This window comes from Sciurus carolinensis, chromosome 14, assembly GCF_902686445.1.
Source record: "Sciurus carolinensis chromosome 14, mSciCar1.2, whole genome shotgun sequence".
NCBI classification, from domain to species: Eukaryota; Metazoa; Chordata; class Mammalia; order Rodentia; family Sciuridae; genus Sciurus; species Sciurus carolinensis.
The window spans coordinates 70,935,421-70,955,100 of NC_062226.1; the positions used below are offsets into that span (position 1 = coordinate 70,935,421).

The 19,680-nt window shown below is 36.7% G+C and overlaps 1 protein-coding gene and 1 long non-coding RNA gene across 4 annotated transcripts in view; one reads left to right on the forward strand and one right to left on the reverse strand.

The window, feature by feature from the left end:
- The window catches only part of Cfap95 (cilia and flagella associated protein 95), a 69,843-nt gene extending 51,031 nt beyond the window's left edge, over positions 1–18,812 (forward strand). For 2 of the 3 annotated variants that reach the window (XM_047524915.1, XM_047524914.1), the window contains 2 exons: positions 1,556–1,613; positions 17,456–18,812. In XM_047524915.1, the coding sequence (XP_047380871.1) occupies positions 1,556–1,613; positions 17,456–17,644 (247 nt within the window). In that variant the 3' untranslated portion in view covers positions 17,645–18,812. The remainder of the gene's footprint in view (positions 1–1,555; positions 1,614–17,455) is intronic. The other variant, XM_047524916.1, reaches the window with a different exon arrangement.
- Positions 1–19,680, reverse strand: part of LOC124963999 (uncharacterized) — a 164,670-nt gene that overhangs the window by 53,554 nt on the left and 91,436 nt on the right. The window lies entirely within an intron of this gene.

Consider the following 19,680-nt stretch of genomic DNA (forward strand, 5'->3'; position numbering starts at 1 on the left):
TTTTTTTTTAAAGATTGTTTTTTCTTTTTTAAATCCCATTTACCAGTTTGAAAGTTACACTTCCAGTTTGTCTTCTTTTGACCATCAGTGCTCAAGACTCTGGTGTGCAACAGGAGTCACCTGGCAGGATTATTAAACTGCAGCTGGCTGTTGCTATCCATAGAGTTTCTAATTCAATGAGCTTGGGTTAGGACCCAAGTACATTTGGCCCTCCAGATCCTCAGGTTTCTCAAATGCATGTTCAATCAGCCAGACCGAATATATTTGAAAAAAGTGTATTTGTACATCTGTACTGAACATGTATAGACTTTTCCCCCTTAATTATTCCCTAAATAATAAAGTATAAGAATTATTTACACATTGAATATTCATGTTAGGTATTAGAAGTAATATAAAGATGACTTATAGTTCATAGGAGGATGTGCATAGATTATATGCAAATACTACATCATTTTACATAAGGATTGTGAGCATCCACAGATTTTGTTATCCACTGGGGTCCTGGAACCAACCCCTGTGATACCCAGGGATGACTATATTTGCATTTTTATCATGTTCCCTGGTACTGCTGTGCTGGAAACTACACATGGAGAGTAGGTAGGAGTTGGTGGTTACCACCAAGCTAAATACTAGCAACTGTAGCTAGTAGACCATCTGATTTGGACTTTGTTATTTTAGGATTCTTGTTGAAATGTCTTACTTTCCAAAGAAACTAAATGGTTTCATTGGCCATCTGATCCTGTAATATTGCTAGGAATAGAAGTAGGGTTTAAATTTCTCACAGGAGAATCATTTTCCCTTATCCTAAGCTCCAGAAGGAAGCTTTCTCACAAGTTTCTCTGGGCTGGGAACTGTGGTTTCTCTGGTCTCTTTTATGTAGAAGTGCAGCCTTTACAGATTCTAAGTTGCGAACTGGAGTTTAGCTCCTTACCTTATGTGATGCTAAGATTGTTTCTCTTGACCTAAAGTTAGAACTCCCCCTCTAAACCTGGGCCAACAACTTTTAGGAATTCCCATTGTAGTGAGTGTCCTCTTCATTTCTAACATCTTTGGGTTTCCCTTTTGAGCTTTGTTTGGCTCGTCCATTAGTGTGTGTGGAGGTGTTTCATCCAGCATTTCTCTATGTTTAAGGGGATGTGGGCTGGATATACTCCGGGTTTTCAGTTTACCTAGTTGTCTTCTATTATCTTTTCAGTTGTCAGCCTACAGAGAATGTAGGGGAAAGGGTCAAAAAGGTCTAGAAGCCAAAAGAGGGTAGTAAAGAGAATTCCTGGTATGCAGAGCACCTGAGCTCAGGGACTTGGGACTTAGTAGCCACAAATTTTATTCACACAGTAGAGTAGTAGGTGGTGCTGCATTGAAGTAATAGAAGGAGGGTTACGTGCTGGTGGTGGATGATACTTAAACAGAGTCTGGGACAGTTGTGTGGTTTAAACATTTTGTTGGGGCCAGTCCATCCTGAAATGTTTATTTCAGGCAAAGTTTATATCACTAACACTTTAAAATTTCTTTCTTTTTGGAGTTCTTTTCTCAGATGTTGACTTATCCCTCTTAGGTATACAATGACAACATACTCTGAAGATTATGTTCCACCATATGATTGTCCGCCACGTGTGAGTACAAGAACACCAATTTAATATTTATGTACTTAAAATAACAGATTGCATCTAGTGTAAATAGTCAATCTTGTGAAGAAAGAAGAATTTGCTGAGATTTATGATGTTTTATATTTATTTAGAGATATTACTTGTTTGTGAAAGTCAATAGAATATTTTATAATTATGATTTATTTTTTGAAGCTTATAGATTTTAGGGAGGAAAATATTGCCGTGTCCAAAACATATTAATCACTTTCTTCCTCATCTTATTGCTCCCACCCTAAACTTAATTTATCTGGAATGAGAACCTACTTTTTATTTGTGTCATATGGACACATAAATATGTGGCTTAATTTAGCTCTGGGAAATGTGTATGTTGATTTTTAAAAAGTCCAGTTTGTAACTTGAACATATTTGTAGGGCTCAGTGGCAAGGTGTTTGCCTAGCATGTGTGAGGTCCTGGGTTGATTCCCAGTACCAAGAAAAAGAAAAGAAAGCTGGGTGCGCGTCATGCACCTATAATCCAAGCAGCTTGGGAGGCTGAGACAGGAAGATTGTGAGTCAAAGCCAGACTCAGCAACGGCGAGGCACTAAGCAACTCAGTGAGACCCGGTCTTCAGATATAATACAAAATAGGGCTGGGGATGTGACTCAGTGTTTAAATGCCCCTGGGTTCAATCCCTGGTACCAAAAAAAAAAAAAAAAAAAAAAAAAGAAAAGAAAGAAAGAAGGAAAATATGCAACAAAATTAACTTTGCCTTGGAAGTTTTAACCAGTGCCATAGACATGAAATAGAAATAAGAGATTTAACTACTGATAAAGAGGAAAAATAAGACATTGTTTTCACAGATACTGTGGTTATCTACTTAGGAGAACCAAGATATTAAAACTGAGAAATAATTAGAATGAATAAAATAGTTTTCCTTCATATCAGCACATATAAATTATTAACCAGTTAGTAAATTATAAAGAAAAAAACCATACAAATTATTACAGTAACACAAATTTAAAATACTTGTATGAGAAAAATTTTACTCAGATTAGTCAAAGAAGATGTGGTGATTCATCTCCAAAGATGGCAGAGGCTACTTCCCCATCAAGAGGTGATTGTCCCTCCATCTCTTGAATCTGGACTGTCAGGACTGATTGGCAATATTTTTTTAAATAATAATAATCAGTGGGGTGAAAATGGGGTGAGATGGGTACTTTATGTGTTGCTAGGAAGACTGTAAATTGGATTTGGCAACATGCGTTAAGATACCATTTGACCTAGTAATTCTACTTCTAGGAAATTTCCCAATGAACAATATTTCAAATTAGGAATAAAACTTACATCAAAATGAGCTAATTACTGAATTATTTATAGTGGCAAAACTTGGGAACATCTAAATATTTATATTAGGAATGGTATTAACTATAATCATATGATGATAGTGCAGCCCTTATAATGTCCATAGATAGTCCTTAGTGTCTTAATAAATCTTCATTGAAGGCTTAAAAAAATTAAGATGCCAAATTATGTGTTGTTTATCCTAAACTGGTAAAATATAAAGACAATTTAATAACTGGAGAAACGATTGAAATACTAGTAAAGTTGGCCAATGAATGTTGAGATTCTAGGTGATTTTCTTCATCTTTATCCTTTTTAGAATTTTCTAATACAACAAGCATTATCATTAATAATTAGAAAATCAGGAGGAAACATTATTTAAATATGCACTTCAGATCTATTTCCTTTTTATATAGGCTTTGTCTCGATCTTTGAACAAAAGGAAATTGCATGACACCTAACTAAAAACTCACAAAATTCAAAGAACTGAATATAATAACTATAAAGTATGTGAGGTGTATTTTCATGGCACATCAATTTTTAGCCATTGTGTTATATGTTCCTGTCTTTAATATTTTCAGCATTGTGCTTTAATATTTCTCATTTTGCTTGTTTCCACATTAGTAGCACAGCATGCTATAGCAGTTGTTTAGATTTATTGCAGAGTTCCATTCCTTCACTTCTAACTTCCATGCCAAAGTAAATGAATTCAAGGCATACTTTTAGCACTGCATCCAATATCCACATTTAATGAGCACTTGCATTATATTGTTACAGGATATAAAAAAAATTAAATTATAATAACAGTAGATGGTTAAAACCCAGCAGTGTAATGACTGAACTCTGACAATGAAGTTACCGTGCATGAATAAATATATGACACAAAATACTGAAAAAGAGGATGTTTGTTGACTTGCTAGAGACGTCTCCACGTGGCCTAGGCAGAAGTTAGTTTCACCATTCATTCATCCTACTATGTTTGCCATTATGTAATTCTGAAAGAAATCTGAAAACATTTGGATATATATTATTTCAAATGTGCATGAACTGATACTTCAATTTTCATATTATGTTCTCTTACATTTTCTTAATTCACATTTATGTAAAGTGGGACAGAATTATTGTAGGTAAAGGGAATGCAGGGTATCATCTCCTGGTTCTAAATAAAGACAAGAAAAGAATGCTAAAAAGTCATTTACAAGAAGAATGGGGGGAAAAAATTGCGAGCTGTCTTTTCTGAACTCCATTTCTTAAACTGGAGGCTCCTTACAGCTCATCTCAATTTTGATTAAAGATATCAGCTCTTAAAAGTACTTCTCCATTTCCTAAAGAGTCAGAACAGAGAATAAGTTGCAGAAAAGTTATATTAGAGAATGGGTCCAAGGCTGACTGACTGATGCATAAGCCCTTAGGACAAGGCAGCAAGCTGAGGATAATGGTGGAGAGTTGACTTACCCTAGTGAGATGTGTAGGGAGAAGAATTAGTTCAGTCAGGGGCTAGCAAACTCAGGAAGTTGAAAGGTCAAAGACATGAAAAATGTAGATTTTTAAACAAACTATATAAGAGTAGCTATAGGAGTGAGAGCTAGAAGAAGTCATTATTGAAGGGGCTATATTAGAACTTACTATTTCAGAGGTAGGACAGTTTTGGAAAATGACAGAGGCTAGGATGTGATCATGGGAATGAGTTTCTGGCATGTATCAAATTAATTAATTTAAGAAAGTGAAAGCATGGCAAACCAGATGTTGGCTAGATCCAAAGTATGAACGTTGGAAGTTAACATACAAGAGGGCAGGACAGAAGGGCAGGGCCGAAGACTGAATCAGATAACCAGCTCCCAGTGAACTTCAGCAGCACCTGAAAGTTGATGGCTCTTCCCAGCCACGCAGCTACCATTTGGTCAATCACAAGTATGAAGCACATTTTTTTTTTTTTCTTTAATGGAACTGCCTTTTGAATTGTCTTTCCAGGCATATGAGTATTTTCAAATGAAAAATTGTTGTGTAACCTAGTTCATTCATAAGTAAAAAGCTAAGGAAGTTTTTAATAATTATATTTTAAAGTTAGCCTGTGTCCCAAATGGACCCCAGGAGTGCATGCATTATCTAATAGTAAAGAAGTTGTTTCTGTTTAAGAGTCATTCATAACAAAAACTGGATTGGCCTGCCCTACCCCTGAGGCTCTGTGCACTGGGATGGACATAGCATTGTTAATATACTGTATTTCTGTGCTGGTTGGAAATTATCTGTGGTTTGAAATTCCTCAGGACTCTTCTGGCTCAGCCCTCCCCTGGAACCTCTGACCTCAGCAGGGCATGATTATTTTCTGTGACCCTAAGCACTTTACCTTCACAGGTCCCTCCTGCCATTAAAATACATGAATAAAAAATATATTTTTGACTGAGTTGGTGTAAAGACAAATATAATCCACTAGATTTTTTTTCCCTTGGGGGACTTTTAAAGCTTATTAAAGAAATTATATTTTAGGTTCTATTTCTCATTAGCATTTTGCAGAGAAAACCCACTTTTTCTTCTTTTTTTTTTTTTTTAACACTACTTGAATCCTTGCCTATTTGCCTGTGCTTATTTGTGTATTTATTTATTTATTTTTGGTACCTGGTGGTGAACCCTGGGCATTTAACCACTGAGCCACATTCCCTAGCCTTTTTTATCTTTTATTTTGCAATAGGGTCTCGCTAAATTGCTTAGGGCCTTGCTAAATTGCTGAGGCTGTCTTTGAACTTGTGCTCCTCCTGCCTCAGCCTCCCAAGCCACTGGGATTACAGGTACACCACTCTGCCTGGCTCTGTGTGGTATTTTTATAGCCATACTTGTGAACCTGTTATTATTGTTAACCCTCCTGAAATTATTACCAATGTACCAATGAGTGTTCTTACATAAAACTGAAGTACCAATACTCACTTTTTCCTGGGAAGTACTTTTGGACTTTTATATATTATTTTAGGCAAAAATTTCTATATTTCTATATTGCTATTATCAATGCAAAACACACTTCTTGCTCCATAGGGATTGAGTTTACTCAGGATCAAATTTGAGTGATCAGGGCCTGGGAACATGGAACAAGTTTCCATAGATAACATGTTTTGCAATGGAAAAGGTTACATGAACAAAGTAAAAGTCATAAATGGATACATTTGCCATTACATTGGTTGGGGGCTTCAGGTAGGGGGCTAGAGCAGAGCAGGACATTTCTTCTATAGGTTTCAGATGACATCTTACAGCCAGTCTTCTTAGCTGTAGAGTTGCTGGAGGCTAGGGGTTGCTAAACTTAGTGATACATTCCAAGAATTTCACCTAGTGATTATGAGAAAGTTAGGTCAGAAACGGAGGTTGGAAGATCATTTTCATTCTTTAGCTGAAACATTCCATCTTTCCACAATCACAATGTTCTAATCAACCTAGGTCGGTCTGCAGGATCTTTAATATAGAAGGGCTTCTTCAGAGAACTTCAGTTCACATTACCTTTGGTTTCGGCCCTGAAATGTTTGTGGATACTATATAACCAGCATGATTCTCTAGCCTGTCATTTGATAAAGTCTATTTTTTAAAATGGAGTCTGCATTTTTGGATTGTGGTAAAATATACATTAACAAAATTTATCATTTGAACCTTTTTTTCTTGTATAATCCAGTAGTATTAAATACATTCCCATTGTTATATTCTTTTTTTAAAAATTCTGACTTTTAAAAGCTATTAAAACACTATTATGGGCCCCTAAAAGCATCATGGGCCCTAGACACTGTGCTTCCTGTGTGATGTCTACATGGGTCCAGCCTGGACCTCCTAGAAGCAGGTCAGTACCTGAATGCCCAGGGACCTCCAGAAATTGCTAAGTCAGACTGGCTGGTAAATACTTTTCATGTCATTCAGACCTCAGTGCTTCTTGCCTACAGACCAAGGTGGACATGGGGGCAGCACCATCAAGCAGAGGTGAGCATAGGGGCAGTACCACTACAGAGCCCTTTATTTATTAGCCTTATTCATAACAAAGGAACTTCACAAATAATGGAATTGCTTTTGGTTTTCTGCCAGTTAAAAAAAGGATGCCTACCAGAGGACTTTAAAAGAAAACAGGAATGACTCACAGAAAAACAAGAAGAACTGAGACAGAAAATGACTTTGGAACAGGGTGGGGCTCTATAGGAAGCATCACTTCTCTGAAATAAATTAACTGTCAATGCCCAGTTCTTTTTAAGACCTTTAAATTGTATCTTTGCTCTATTCTTGGTCCCTGGTGTTTTCCCTGGTGTCATTTCAGTATAGACAGGCCTGTTATTTTCCTTTTTTCCCCAGCTATTTTAAAAATAATAAAATGGGAAATTATGTGATATAAATTTGTTCACATAAAATACTCATGTATAAAACCTTGTAGTTCAGGATAAATGGGGTTCAGCCAAACTTTTACCTGGGAAATTAAGGCTGACATTTAAGTAGATAATGTTCTAGGCTCCATAATGTGTCTTCATTACTTTTTATTTCAGTGCTTCTTTTATTTGAACTGCACCTGAACATATCCACTATTTAATTTCCCCTTTTTTCCTATTAATGTTCTGACTCATTATCTACTAACAAAAGAAAAATTGCCAATTACTGAGTATGCTTATTTATCTTTTTTGTATTGAACAAGATGAGTGAGATTTTTAGAATCTGTAAATGAGGCAGTGACAGTGGATGGAATTGGAGGAGAAGGAAGAGGTCATGCAGTTGTACCACAGGTCTCATTATCACGTCAGAGGGTTCCATAATGCTGCTTCCTCTGTTACTTGGATCCAGAAGGAGATGGTGACCTTCCTGACCTTCGGTGTTCTGCCAAGGTCAATGTGTGTTATACTATATGTGCTGATCTCATATGCACATGGGTAGGCCTGGTTTTGCAGCTCCATAGGCAAACAATTCTGGCTCTGAGTCTCATGTCATTCTGCCAGTACTAAGGACCACATTACCTAGACCCCAGCTGCAACCTCAGGCTCTGCTGGTAGTTGTTCTGATAGCTCTACAGGGCTTCCATAACTTCCCCTTTTGATTGGGATACCATAGGATTTGCCTTATTGGGTGTAATATACAGTTGCTGGTATATAACAAGAAGAAAGGAAAGGAAGGAAGTAGGGGAGGAAGGAAAGGGAGAAAAAGAGAAATGGAATAGCATTTGTTGAGTGTCTACCATACTGCAGGCAATGGCCTAGTTTTCTTGCATGCTCAATTAACCATCTTGTTACCCTGGGAAACCATCCCTGCTAAAATTATATATTGGAAAACCTGTATATTAGTTCAATAAAGATTAGTCATGACACAGCAGAGGTGTGTCCACAATTAACTTGAGTCTGACTCCAGATAGCAGGTTTTCATCCACCTTGTACAAACTGGACTCAATTACATAATCAAACGTTGTAGGCCTTGGTAGTCTGAGCTGAAGATTAGTGGGTTGGACAACCATGATGGTTAATTTTCTATTTGAACCTGGTGGGGCTACAATACCCAAATGTTTAGTCAAATACTAACCTAAATGTTGCTGTGAGGCTTCTTTGTAAATATGACTAATATTCACAATCAGTTGATTTTAAGTAAAGGAGATTGTCTTCAATAATGTGGGTGGGCCTCATCCAATCAGTTGATAACCTTAATAGAAAAGCATTGAGGGTTCATTGAGAAGAAGAAATTCAACCTCAAGACTATAGCATAGAAATCTTGCCCAATTCCAGCCTGTCCACCTGCTCCAGGGATTTAAGATTTGCCAGCTCTCATACTTATATAATCCCATGAGCCAGACCAGATCCTTAACATCTCTCTCTCTCTCTCTTTTTCTTTCTCTCTCTCTCTCTTTCCTATCATTTCTGTCTCTCAGGAGCATCCTGACTGATGTAGATAGAATGATCTTTACAAGTTCTTTGACTCTCAAATTCTACTCTTTGATTTGACTCTATCTCATTGATTCTGTTCCGCTGAAACTGTTATTTATTTTATGACCAAGTAATCTTTTTGATTAAAGTCCTTGCCAGACATTTAATTCAAGGCTGCTTGAAAATTAGGAAATAAATATTTTAACTCCCTGTTCATCTCATGTACTGCCAACAGCACTGAAATTGTGGAATATCACTTCTCAGGTTATAATTTTTAGTGTTGTGTCCTTTCAGTAGAAAAGATAACCTGTTTCTCCTGAAACTTTACCTTTTATTTTATTCTTTTTTTTTTTTTTTTTTTCAATACTGGCATTCAACTTAGGGCCTTCCGTGTACTAAGCAGGCACTCTACCACTGAACTACATTCCCAGCTTTTCTTTAAAATTTTTACTTTTTTTTTTTTTTTTGGGGGGGGTGCTGGGTAAAATTTTTACTTTTTAAGACAGGATCTCACTAAATTGCTTGCACTGGCCTTAAACTCGCCTCAGCCTTCTGAGTAGCTGTGATTATAGATTAGCATCACCGTGCACAGCCACCTTTGTCTTATATTACCTTCTGAAGTTAAGTAACCCTACTCTATCTTTTTTTTATGGGTTAGATCACACAGCTCATTTCTACTTCAAAGAATTTGGGATTATGAGAGATTTTCTTTTCTTTTTGATTATGCTTAATTTCTACAGTGAACATATTAGGCTTTTGTGAAGAGAAAAATAGGTTTTAAAATCAAGAATGCTAGGTCTCAGATTTATATATAACCCATTATAAATATAAATCAGTGGCAGAGGCAAATGTCTTAACAAATTAAAAAATAAGAAAAATGATATTTGTATTTTATATGATTGAAATAATAGGACTAGTCAAACTTTGTGCATTAGAAAGAAAAATATGTGTTAGTGTCTAATGTTTGATAGCACATTGCTTAGTTTTTGATGCTGGCCATAACTAAAATTTGTGTAATATTAATCTTTTAAAGTCAACTTCTTTTGTGGCAGTTTTGTTCAGAAATGTTATTATGTTGACTAGATTTATTGATGATATGGATATTTATATTTAAACCTACAGCCTAAATTTTTTGTACTTTCCTTGACTATTTTCCTATTGTTGAATAGCTATATTTGTTTTAAATTCCTTGTCATAAATTTTATCAAATAAAAGCAAGTTTAGAAAATGTTTCTTAAATACATAACAAAAATATATCCCAATAGTTGCATATTTTTTGTTGCTACATTTGCCAATTATTCTCGTATTTGTAATAAAATCATTGGGAGAAATAAGAATATAATAACTTGAAGTTTAGTGAAGGAAATGAGTGTGGAGATCTGTTCCTGATGCTCCCCAGGGTAGATAAAGATAGATGTGGCCATAAGAGAATCATTCTTTTCCTTCCACACCATTTTGGAAGGTATGTGCTTAGTAGAAAATTATTAGGGGAAGAGAGGTCTTCAGTCAACTGTATAAGTGGTAAAATCTTCATATATGAGGTATACTGAAAATAATGAAGGAAAATAATACAGTAAACTACTTTTACATCTACTTTCATTTTATCCAATGTGACATTCACATAAATAAGTGTGCTGCTTCAGATATCATTTAAGAGTAAATGAAGTACCCAAAATGAGCTTACTTACAGCCATACTAGGGAAGGATGGTCTTTGTTCTATGACGGCCAGGTGGCTAATAGCTGTCTTTAATGGTGGACACAAGGTTAGTTTGCAGTGACTGATTTGGCTGGGAAACAACCTATTATGCATTTTTATGGATGAGCTAGATGAAAGAATTGAGACTATGCTTTCGAATTATCTTATAATACCAAATTAGGCAGAATTACTGATGTTCCAGAAGGCAGGTCTAAAACTGAAAATGACCTTGAAAAATAAAACTATCCAAAATAAAAAAAGTCCTAATAAAAGGATGAAATCAAATAATAAGTATAACCAGGAAAAGTCTACTGAAAGATTGGGTGAGGACTGAGGATACATTGACTAAGAAATGGTAGTGTCATTTTATTCTGGAAAAAAAAAGAAAAAAGATGCAGGAGATAATGCTGCTGGGAATAAGAATACAGTACCCTAGAGGCAGTCGGGGTGGAGGTGATGTGGGCATTGGCCACCCTGTCTCTTAAAGACACATCAATACTTTTTACTGACGGAATGGGGAAAGGTGTTATACTTGTCCTTCATAATGAGGGAAGGGCAATTGGGAAACTGCTCACTCACCTAATGATCTATTAAAGAAAAAGAAGGAAACAAAAGAGAAGGAAGTTTTCTTAACTGATTTTCTTAAGGCTCTCTTTCTCCTGCAGAGATTCTCTGGCTGCAATGTCAGTGGTTCCTGTTGCTTCAGGGCCTGTTTTAGTCTCAGTGTTCTTTTCTCTGACACTTTCTTTTCTGCTTTTTATTGGCTTGTTTTATTGAACTCCCAACCCTCTTCTGAAGAAGCAGCACACTCAAAGGCAACCAGAGATCGATTTACACTGTTGCATTTGGTCCAGTCTTGCTCTCTGTCATGCTTCCTTGGAAGTTAACATTATTGGCTCCCACTGCATTTTTTAACCTCCCTGCCCCTGCAGGACCTACAACATTGTGACATGATCTTTACATCTCTTTCTCTGTCTTTGTGGCTTCTTTATGGTCTCACCTCTGGGCATCCCCAGTGTTTAGGCTCCAGAACCCTGCTGCTTCCACTTTACACAGTTTCAGGGAATTCATCCATTCCCAGGGCTCTGCATCAACCATCATTTTGGGGTTACAACTTTTATTGTTTTATAATTTTAAACTTACAAGAATGCTGCAAGAATTGCACAAGGAGCTCCTATATTAAGCAGTTTCCCATGTGAGAGAGGACTAGAAAATTATGCTCCTTTACTCTAAATAGATCAATGTGGATTTCTTAAGAACAAGGACACATAGCTATAGTACATTATTCAACCTTAGGAAATTTGATAGAGTACAATTATGTAATCCACATGCAAATATCACGCATAGTACCAATAATGTTCTTTATATCTATTTTTCCCCTGCCAATGTTCATGGCTGGGCATGGGACACTGACTCCTCTCCAGGCCCGGGCCATCTGTCCCATAACATCACCTTCCAAATAAACATTTTGTACTGATGTCATCTCAAAATAAAAATGTCTAAAATGTGACTCATCATTCCCCCCCACCAAAGAAGTCCTCCTGCATCCCCCATGTCTTTCTTATTCCTTTTAGTAACATTATAACTCTCCTAGCCATCCAGATTTGAAGTTGTGAATCATCTTTGGTTCTCCATCCCTGGTTAGTCACCTTAGTACTCTAAGTTCTTCCTGTGAAATGTGCTTTCCACTCTGTTTCTGCATAAACCTTTGAGTGCTAATTCCTACCTATTGCACACCTTAGACAAATTCTTCCATTTACCATCTCTTACCTAAAGGGCTCAGAAAAAGCAAATGTCTGCCTGACTTTAAGTAAACTTTGTCAGAAATTAAGAACTGAGTAGCACTAAATAGTGGGCCAGCCACCAATGTGTGGTATTTCACAAATCTGTCCCTCTATGTAATTTCTAAATAATTTTTCCCTCCCCATTATCTCCTGCATCTTTTTTTTTTTTTCCAGAACCACTAAGATTTAACTATTAAGTTAGGGCATTGAGCAATTTCCTTCTCCTGTCGACTCATGTATGCAGAGGAAGTGTGTAATTAGCCTTCTCCCCAACCCACCAGCAGTGGGAAAACACTTAATTCTTCCCACCAGTTAAAGCATCCTTTGGTTCCAAAAGTGTTTAATCTCTCTTGAAAATATTCTCACTTCCTCCCATCCCCTGTATGCAGTAAAGAGCTAACATAACAGAGCTGAGATTATTGTCCTTTAAAAAGCCTGATTACAAGGCTTGGCTGACATCTAGAAACTTGGCTTTCAGGGTAAGAATTCCCTGAGTAGAATGGCTCACTGTGTATAATCCGTTTGTGCAAACGATATGGTTTAGCCAAACACATTTTCTTTCTGGGAGCCTGAAATTTTGGAACATGCCAGGCAAAGGATGCCTGTGTAACTGGTCCCTGATTAAAAAAAAAAAAAAAAAAAAAAAAAAAAACTTGGGCAATGAGTTTCTAATGAGCTTCACCGGTAGAGAACATTTCACAGTCCAGTGTTGGGGAAATTATATTCACCTGTGAGTCCACTGGGACAGGGCTCTTGGAGGTTTGCACCTGACTTCTGCCCATGCACCTTTTCTCTTTGCTAATTTTGCTTTGTATCCTTTTGCTATAATACATCATAGCCATGAGTTCAACTACATAAATATATAACTATGAGTCTTCCTAGAAAATCATCAAGCCTACCAGTGGTCTTAGGGACATTGATATACCCTACTTTTCTCCCTGAAAAGAAGAGGAAAAGTGTATTTTTCAAAAATGGCTGCCACTTGTGCTCCCATCCCACTTGATCTTATAATGTAATTTTGACATTCTCCCCACTGAGAGGCAGAATCTATGTTACCTGCCCTGGAAGTGATGCTCTGTGGATTTGAAAGCTAACTAATAAGAAGTGGTGCACCTTCCTCCTAGTTCACTTTGTGGTGCTCATTCTCAGAACTTAGTTGCCATATTGTAAGGAAGCCCAAGCAAGACATGGGGAGGACTGGTGCAGTTGTTCCGTCCCACAGCCCAGCCAAGATCCCAGTGGACAGCCAACATCAGCTACCAGTTGGAATGAGAGATGTTTCCTGTCCCCAGCCCTCAAGTTGCCCCAACTTTCAAGTCTTCCCAGATGATCCCTAGATGTTGTGGTACAGAAGCTCTGTTTTTGCTATACCCTGTCCAAGTACCTGACCCAATATTATGATGGCTACTGTTTTATATTACTGTGTCTGGGGTGGTTTGCAGTAAAAATAAGATAAACTCTCCCTAAGAAGATACCTTACTTTTGGAGAGTGGGATGTGGCTTAGCATCCTGATAGCAGAGACAAGAGTAGAGTTTACCTGTAATGTTCTCGCCTCTTCTGGGTCTCTCTGGGGGATGCTGTGCTCTACCTGGTGCTTTTCAACTGATGCAGTGTTCAACTCTGCAGCACCATTGTTCCTTTCTGCAGACTTGCAACTACTTCCAGATCTTGTCTATTCCACAGGATACAAAAAATGGTTCAGGATAGATGACTTTTAGAGGGTCCTTCTGCTTGGTCATGCCAGGCAATTGAAAGGACAGTCTGAGAGGTAATCTGCTTCCAGAGTTTTCTGTAGGGGTGGAACCAGTAGACCCCCTATGTCTTTCTGCCACTATTCTCATTTATATAATGTACTTCTCTCTCTCTAGGACAAAGGGACTCTGCCCGATTAAAACCCAAGGATGGAAACATTGGAAATGGGCCCTTTTCCATTTTCTTTTCCTTTATTTGTTCCTTCCTGCAATTCCCCAGATAGACACTTCCCTATAGTCCTCTTCACTCTTCTCTAAGCCATCAGAGCAAAGGGTGTTTTCCCTATGCATTTGGAGAACTCCACGATCTGACATTTGGTCACTGACATTCTGAAATACTCAAAACTGTGCATTGGGTTACAAGGCTATTGTCTTACTAGCCAAAAAATATCCTATTTTGCATGTTAGAAGTTGACATTACTTTGCTCTTTGATTGGTATGTTTCTGAAACAAAATTTAACCTTCTTTTGGGCAAGTGAGGGATTACGTACATTGAAAGGGGAAAATATACGAATAATTTTCAAATGACTCCCCCTTTATCGGTTTGAGTGGTACACTAAGTCACTTGCTTCTGCAAGACTCCCATCATCTCAGTTTTGTCATGGTCTAAGCTGCCATGGATATTAGAGTCTTTTAAGGTTGTTCTTAGGGCACCTGCTTTTCTTTCTATTCTACTTTATGATGCCTTTCGTATTAAACTTTGAAGAGCATACTCATTCTGCTTTTTTATGATAAATTATATCCTCCAGGTTCCTAGTAATTTCTTCTAATTTTTGAATACTTGCTTTGTTCACCTACTTCATATTTGCATCCCAATTGTCTCCTTCATCACAAATCTCCTGTTTGCCTTCCCTCTTTTTATACATACCCTACTCCCTTGGTTCTGACTCATTTTTTTGCTGTAAGTATCTCAGTGTTGCAATACTGCATATTATTAGGTATTTGTCAGGATGCTTTAGGCAAGGTGTAAAAAATCTAGATCCAATTGAATCAGGCAATAAAAGCAAATATTAGCTCACATTTTTTTGAAACATTAGGCTTCAGGAAAGGACTAATAAATACAGTGATGCATCTTGTTTCTCACTGATTCTCAGATCTGCCTTTGAATGTGTTGATACATGCTAAATTAGTTGTAGGAAGGCTGTCAATAGCAACCTGATCTAGATGCTTCCTCATTTATGACCAAGAATAGAAAAAATCATTGAACAAAAGTCCTGGGATTTAATCTGTTTGGACACAATCAAGTCATATGCCTAACACTGAACCCATCCTTGTCTTTGAGAATGGAGGAAGATTTCACTAATTTTATTAGGTTAATTAGTTTCTACCCCTAGACTTGAGACTGGGGCCAATCCTAGTGAAACTGCCTGGCAGTTACACATTGGGAAATGGGAGAAGTGGATTTAGGGTGAGTTGGAGCCAGTTCTTAACAGTCTGTACAAGCTGATTAAGCTCCTGTCTTCTTACCTAACTCAGTCTTCATTGATTTCACTCTGGTAACTTGAAGTCAGTCAAAGCAGGAATATTTATCTCACAGAAATCAGCAAATGTTACAAATTGACTTTTTTTTCATTTGCTTTGTTTTTAGAATCACTGATACGCCACTGATGAGGTTTTGTAATCAGTGTGAACAGGCAATAGTTTCTAACTAGTTTTTCTGACTTCAGAAATCGCTACCTTTAATGCAGTTGTTCTTTTTAAAACACCAGTTCTAGTGAGATGTAAATCCACATACCATAAAATTCACCCTTTTAAAGTGTATGATTCACTGGTTTTTAGCATATATGTTTTTTAGCATTTAGCATATAATGATCGCCACGATTTCCAAACATTTTCAATTTCCAAACATTTTAATGTATGCTTAGACCACATTTGTTTATCTGTCCATCAACTGAGGACATGTGAGTTATTGAGATCCAGTTCTCAGCACAGTTCTGAATCCAGTCCTTTCCATTTCTAGTCTTTAGTACTTCTACTGCTAGAATCATTTTCCTAAAACATAACATTTCATCTTGTTGCTAATCGCATAAAAACATATCCTCCTGTCTACCTATGAGATGCTGAAGGAACAAATTAATTTTGCATTTGAAATGCTCTTGAGTTTGACCACAATAGGGATGGGAACAAGAAGATCCCATCTCCTTCTGATGGAGTAGTTTGAGCCAATGTTGCTCAGATCTCATGTAAAGTACCTCTATCAACCAACTAACCATGCAATCAACCAATCAACTATGATTACCACAACCACCACCAACAATGGCAACAACAAATAAAAAAACAAAAACAAAGAAATAGTCTATTGGAAAAAGCTAAAGTCCAAAATATGTAAAGTAATGACATAGATATTATGTAGCTTTATGATTTCATAGTTTATATTTCTTTTCATCTCTTCATTAAAGGTTTCTAGAGAGACAATGGGTCTTTCAGTCAGTCAGACCTAGTTTGTAGTTCCTTATTATTGGCTTTCTTTAAATTCTCTCCTTTTGAGATTTTAAGCAAATTGCCTTATGTGTAAAATAGGAGTAAAATTCTTACTTCAGGGCCTGGTTATGGATTAAAAGATATATATACTCAAATACTGTGCCCAACCCATAATAGGCACTCAATAGATAAATGGACACTATTTTGGTTGAACATATGGTTAAATTTTTCAATTTGTAAGAAAACCAATCTAAGATTAGGACTACTTTCATTGTTTTATAGCTTTGGCAATTTAATTTCAATATTGTCCTAGTGCTTTAAAATTATAGCCAATTTAAAGCAGAAATTAGATAATCACTTAAAAGACTTTATGTTCCATGTCTGCCATCACCCCTAGTATACCCCAAAAGAATCAATATTTCCTTTGGAAATGGTCAATGATAATGTCTTGTTATATTACAGTGAAGTTTTTATGAAGTGACCTAAGGATAAACATCTTAAACTATGCTGAGTGACATGGGGTTGATTTCTCATAGGAATGAATCTAGGCTGTGGCATTTACCACTGTGGGAAGTCTGACTCGGTAGTGATTATTAAAGATGCAACCCAAGATGTTGCTCTTTGGAATGATTATAACATATATTAACAACAATAACAACAAGGGAAAGTGTTGAATGGTAGTTAAATTTTAATGTTTGGTTGCATTTAGATGATCATAAAATTTAAATTGTTCTTTATGCCAGGTACTTAGAATTTAGAAAACATTTACTTATATTACAATTTGTCTTTTTAATTTTATAAAAAAATTAAACAGGATTTTTTTTCTTTCAGATTTTGAAATACTTATAAAGGCAAGGCTCATTCACTTGAGGCATTTGTTTGAGAGACTAAATTCGTTAATTGTTAAAAATTTACTTTTGATTATAAGAATAATATATTAAGATGAACTTTTGGAGATCATTCTTCTTTATATATTTTAGACATTCAATGTTATTTATCTTTTTCCTCCTCTTAGGATTATCTCTGTCAAGATGATTACTCAATAGTCCACAGAAAATGCCGTTCTCAGTTCACAGACCTAGATGGTTCCAAAAGATTTGGCATCAACACTTGGCATGATGAGAGCGGGATTTATGCAAATTCAGATGTAAAACAAAAACTCTACTCATTGACTGTTAGTCCTATTGTGCCCTTTTTAAAATAATGTATTGAATCAGATCTTTGGATAATGAAAGAATAATGGATGTAACAGTTTGACGATTGCCTATCTTAATAAATGCAATGGAATTAGGTTCCTTTTAAACCCAAATTCTTGTATTCTAGACCAGTGTTAATGTCTTTATTTTCATAAGTTACTTCGTCTTGTTCTCAAGTTAAGTATGCATACCATTCAGGGCATACCACAAAATTCTAGATGGTATTTGGGGCAATTTTACTTTATTTTATTTTGTTTTATGTTCTGTGAGTTATTTTAATATAATATAATTTAATAGGATAAATGGATACAACCAGTTCAGTCAAGTTTATGATTGCCTAGTAGATAGATAAGTTTTTAAAAGTTTAAAGATTTTTTTTCTTTTTTGAAAAACATTTTGATTGACACAGTAATTGTACTTATTTATATTTTACAGGATGATATTTCAATATACAATGGATAACAATTAAATCAGGGTAGTTAGCATTTCTATCACCTCCAACATTTATTATTTCTTTGTGCTGGGAACATCTATTTAGCCTTTTTGAAATATATAAGAAACTGTTGTACTTACCTTTCCCTGCTTTCCTCCAGTTCCTGCACTCTTTTAGTAATGCCTTTATTAAATGCTTCCCAAATAGCTCATAGTGGTATGCTATCTGCCTATACCCCAAGACAGAAGAACTCTTAGAGATCTAGTCTCAGAGCTGTCTGTTGAATGTTGGCATCCTTGGTTTCTCACACCACTAGCAATGTCGACCCTCAGACTTTGACTGGGACCCCTGATGTGCTGCTCTTTCCTCTCCAGCACCTCCATCACTGGCTCCTCTTCCATTTCCTACCTGTAATTAGCGAGGTGTTTCCCTCGCTTCTCTTCTGTTTGGTTTTAGCTATTACCTTTATGTAGAACTGTGGTTTTGTTCTCTTATTTACCATGACACCCTTGAGAGAAAATATTCACATGTCTGACACAATGCCTTGATGTTCCCAGAGTGTGATGAGGTCCAAAGAAACTGGTTAGCAAGTAAAACAATGCTCACGATGGTTAATTGTATATGTCAAATTGTCTAAGCCACAGTGCCCAGATAATTAAATAATGTTTCCGCGAGGATGTTTTGGGGTGAGATGTATTTTTATTTTATTTATTTATTTATTTATTTATTTTTATTGTAAACAAATGGGATACATGTTGTTTCTCTGTACATGAAGTAAAAGCATACCATTTGTGTAATCATACATTTACATAGGGTAATGTTGTTTGATTCATTCTGTTATTTTTTTCCCTTCCCCCCACCCCTCCCACCCCTCTTTTCCCTCTATACAGTCCTTCCTTCCTACAATGGAATATTACTCAGCCATAAAGAATAATAAAATTATGGCATTTGCAGGCAAATGGATGAAATTGGAGAATATCATGCTAAGTGAGATAAGCCAATCTCAAAAAACCAAAGGACGAATGATCTCGCTGATAAGCGGATGATGACACATAATGGGGGGTGGGAGGGGGGCAAGAATGGAGATGTATTTTTAAATTGGTGGACTTTGAGTAAAGCTGATTGGCCTTCAAACGAGGGCGTGTGGACCTCAACCAGTCAGCTGAAGGCCTGACAAGAACAAAAGACCAACCTCTCTCAAGCAAGAGGGACAGATGGTGAGATGCCACAGACAGCCTTTGAATTTGAACTGAAATATTGACACACTACCCCACCCTTCTGACTTTGGAGATGCCAACCCCACGTGAGCCAATTCTTTAACCCTTCTCAAATTTTACAAATGTCTGACACAGATTAGATTGACTGCAGATTATAAATTATTTAGGCTGGGCTGGGTGTGGTGGTGCATGCCTATAATCCCAGTGACTCTGGAGGCTGAGGCAGAAGGATCACAAGTTCAAGGCTAGCCTCAGCAATTTAGCGAGGCCCTTAACAGCTCAGTGAGATATCCTGTCTCAAAATAAAAAAATAAAAAGGGTTGAGGAGCGACTCAGAGTTCAAGCACCCTGGTTCAATCCCTGGTAATCCCCAAAAATAAATAAATAAAAGAAA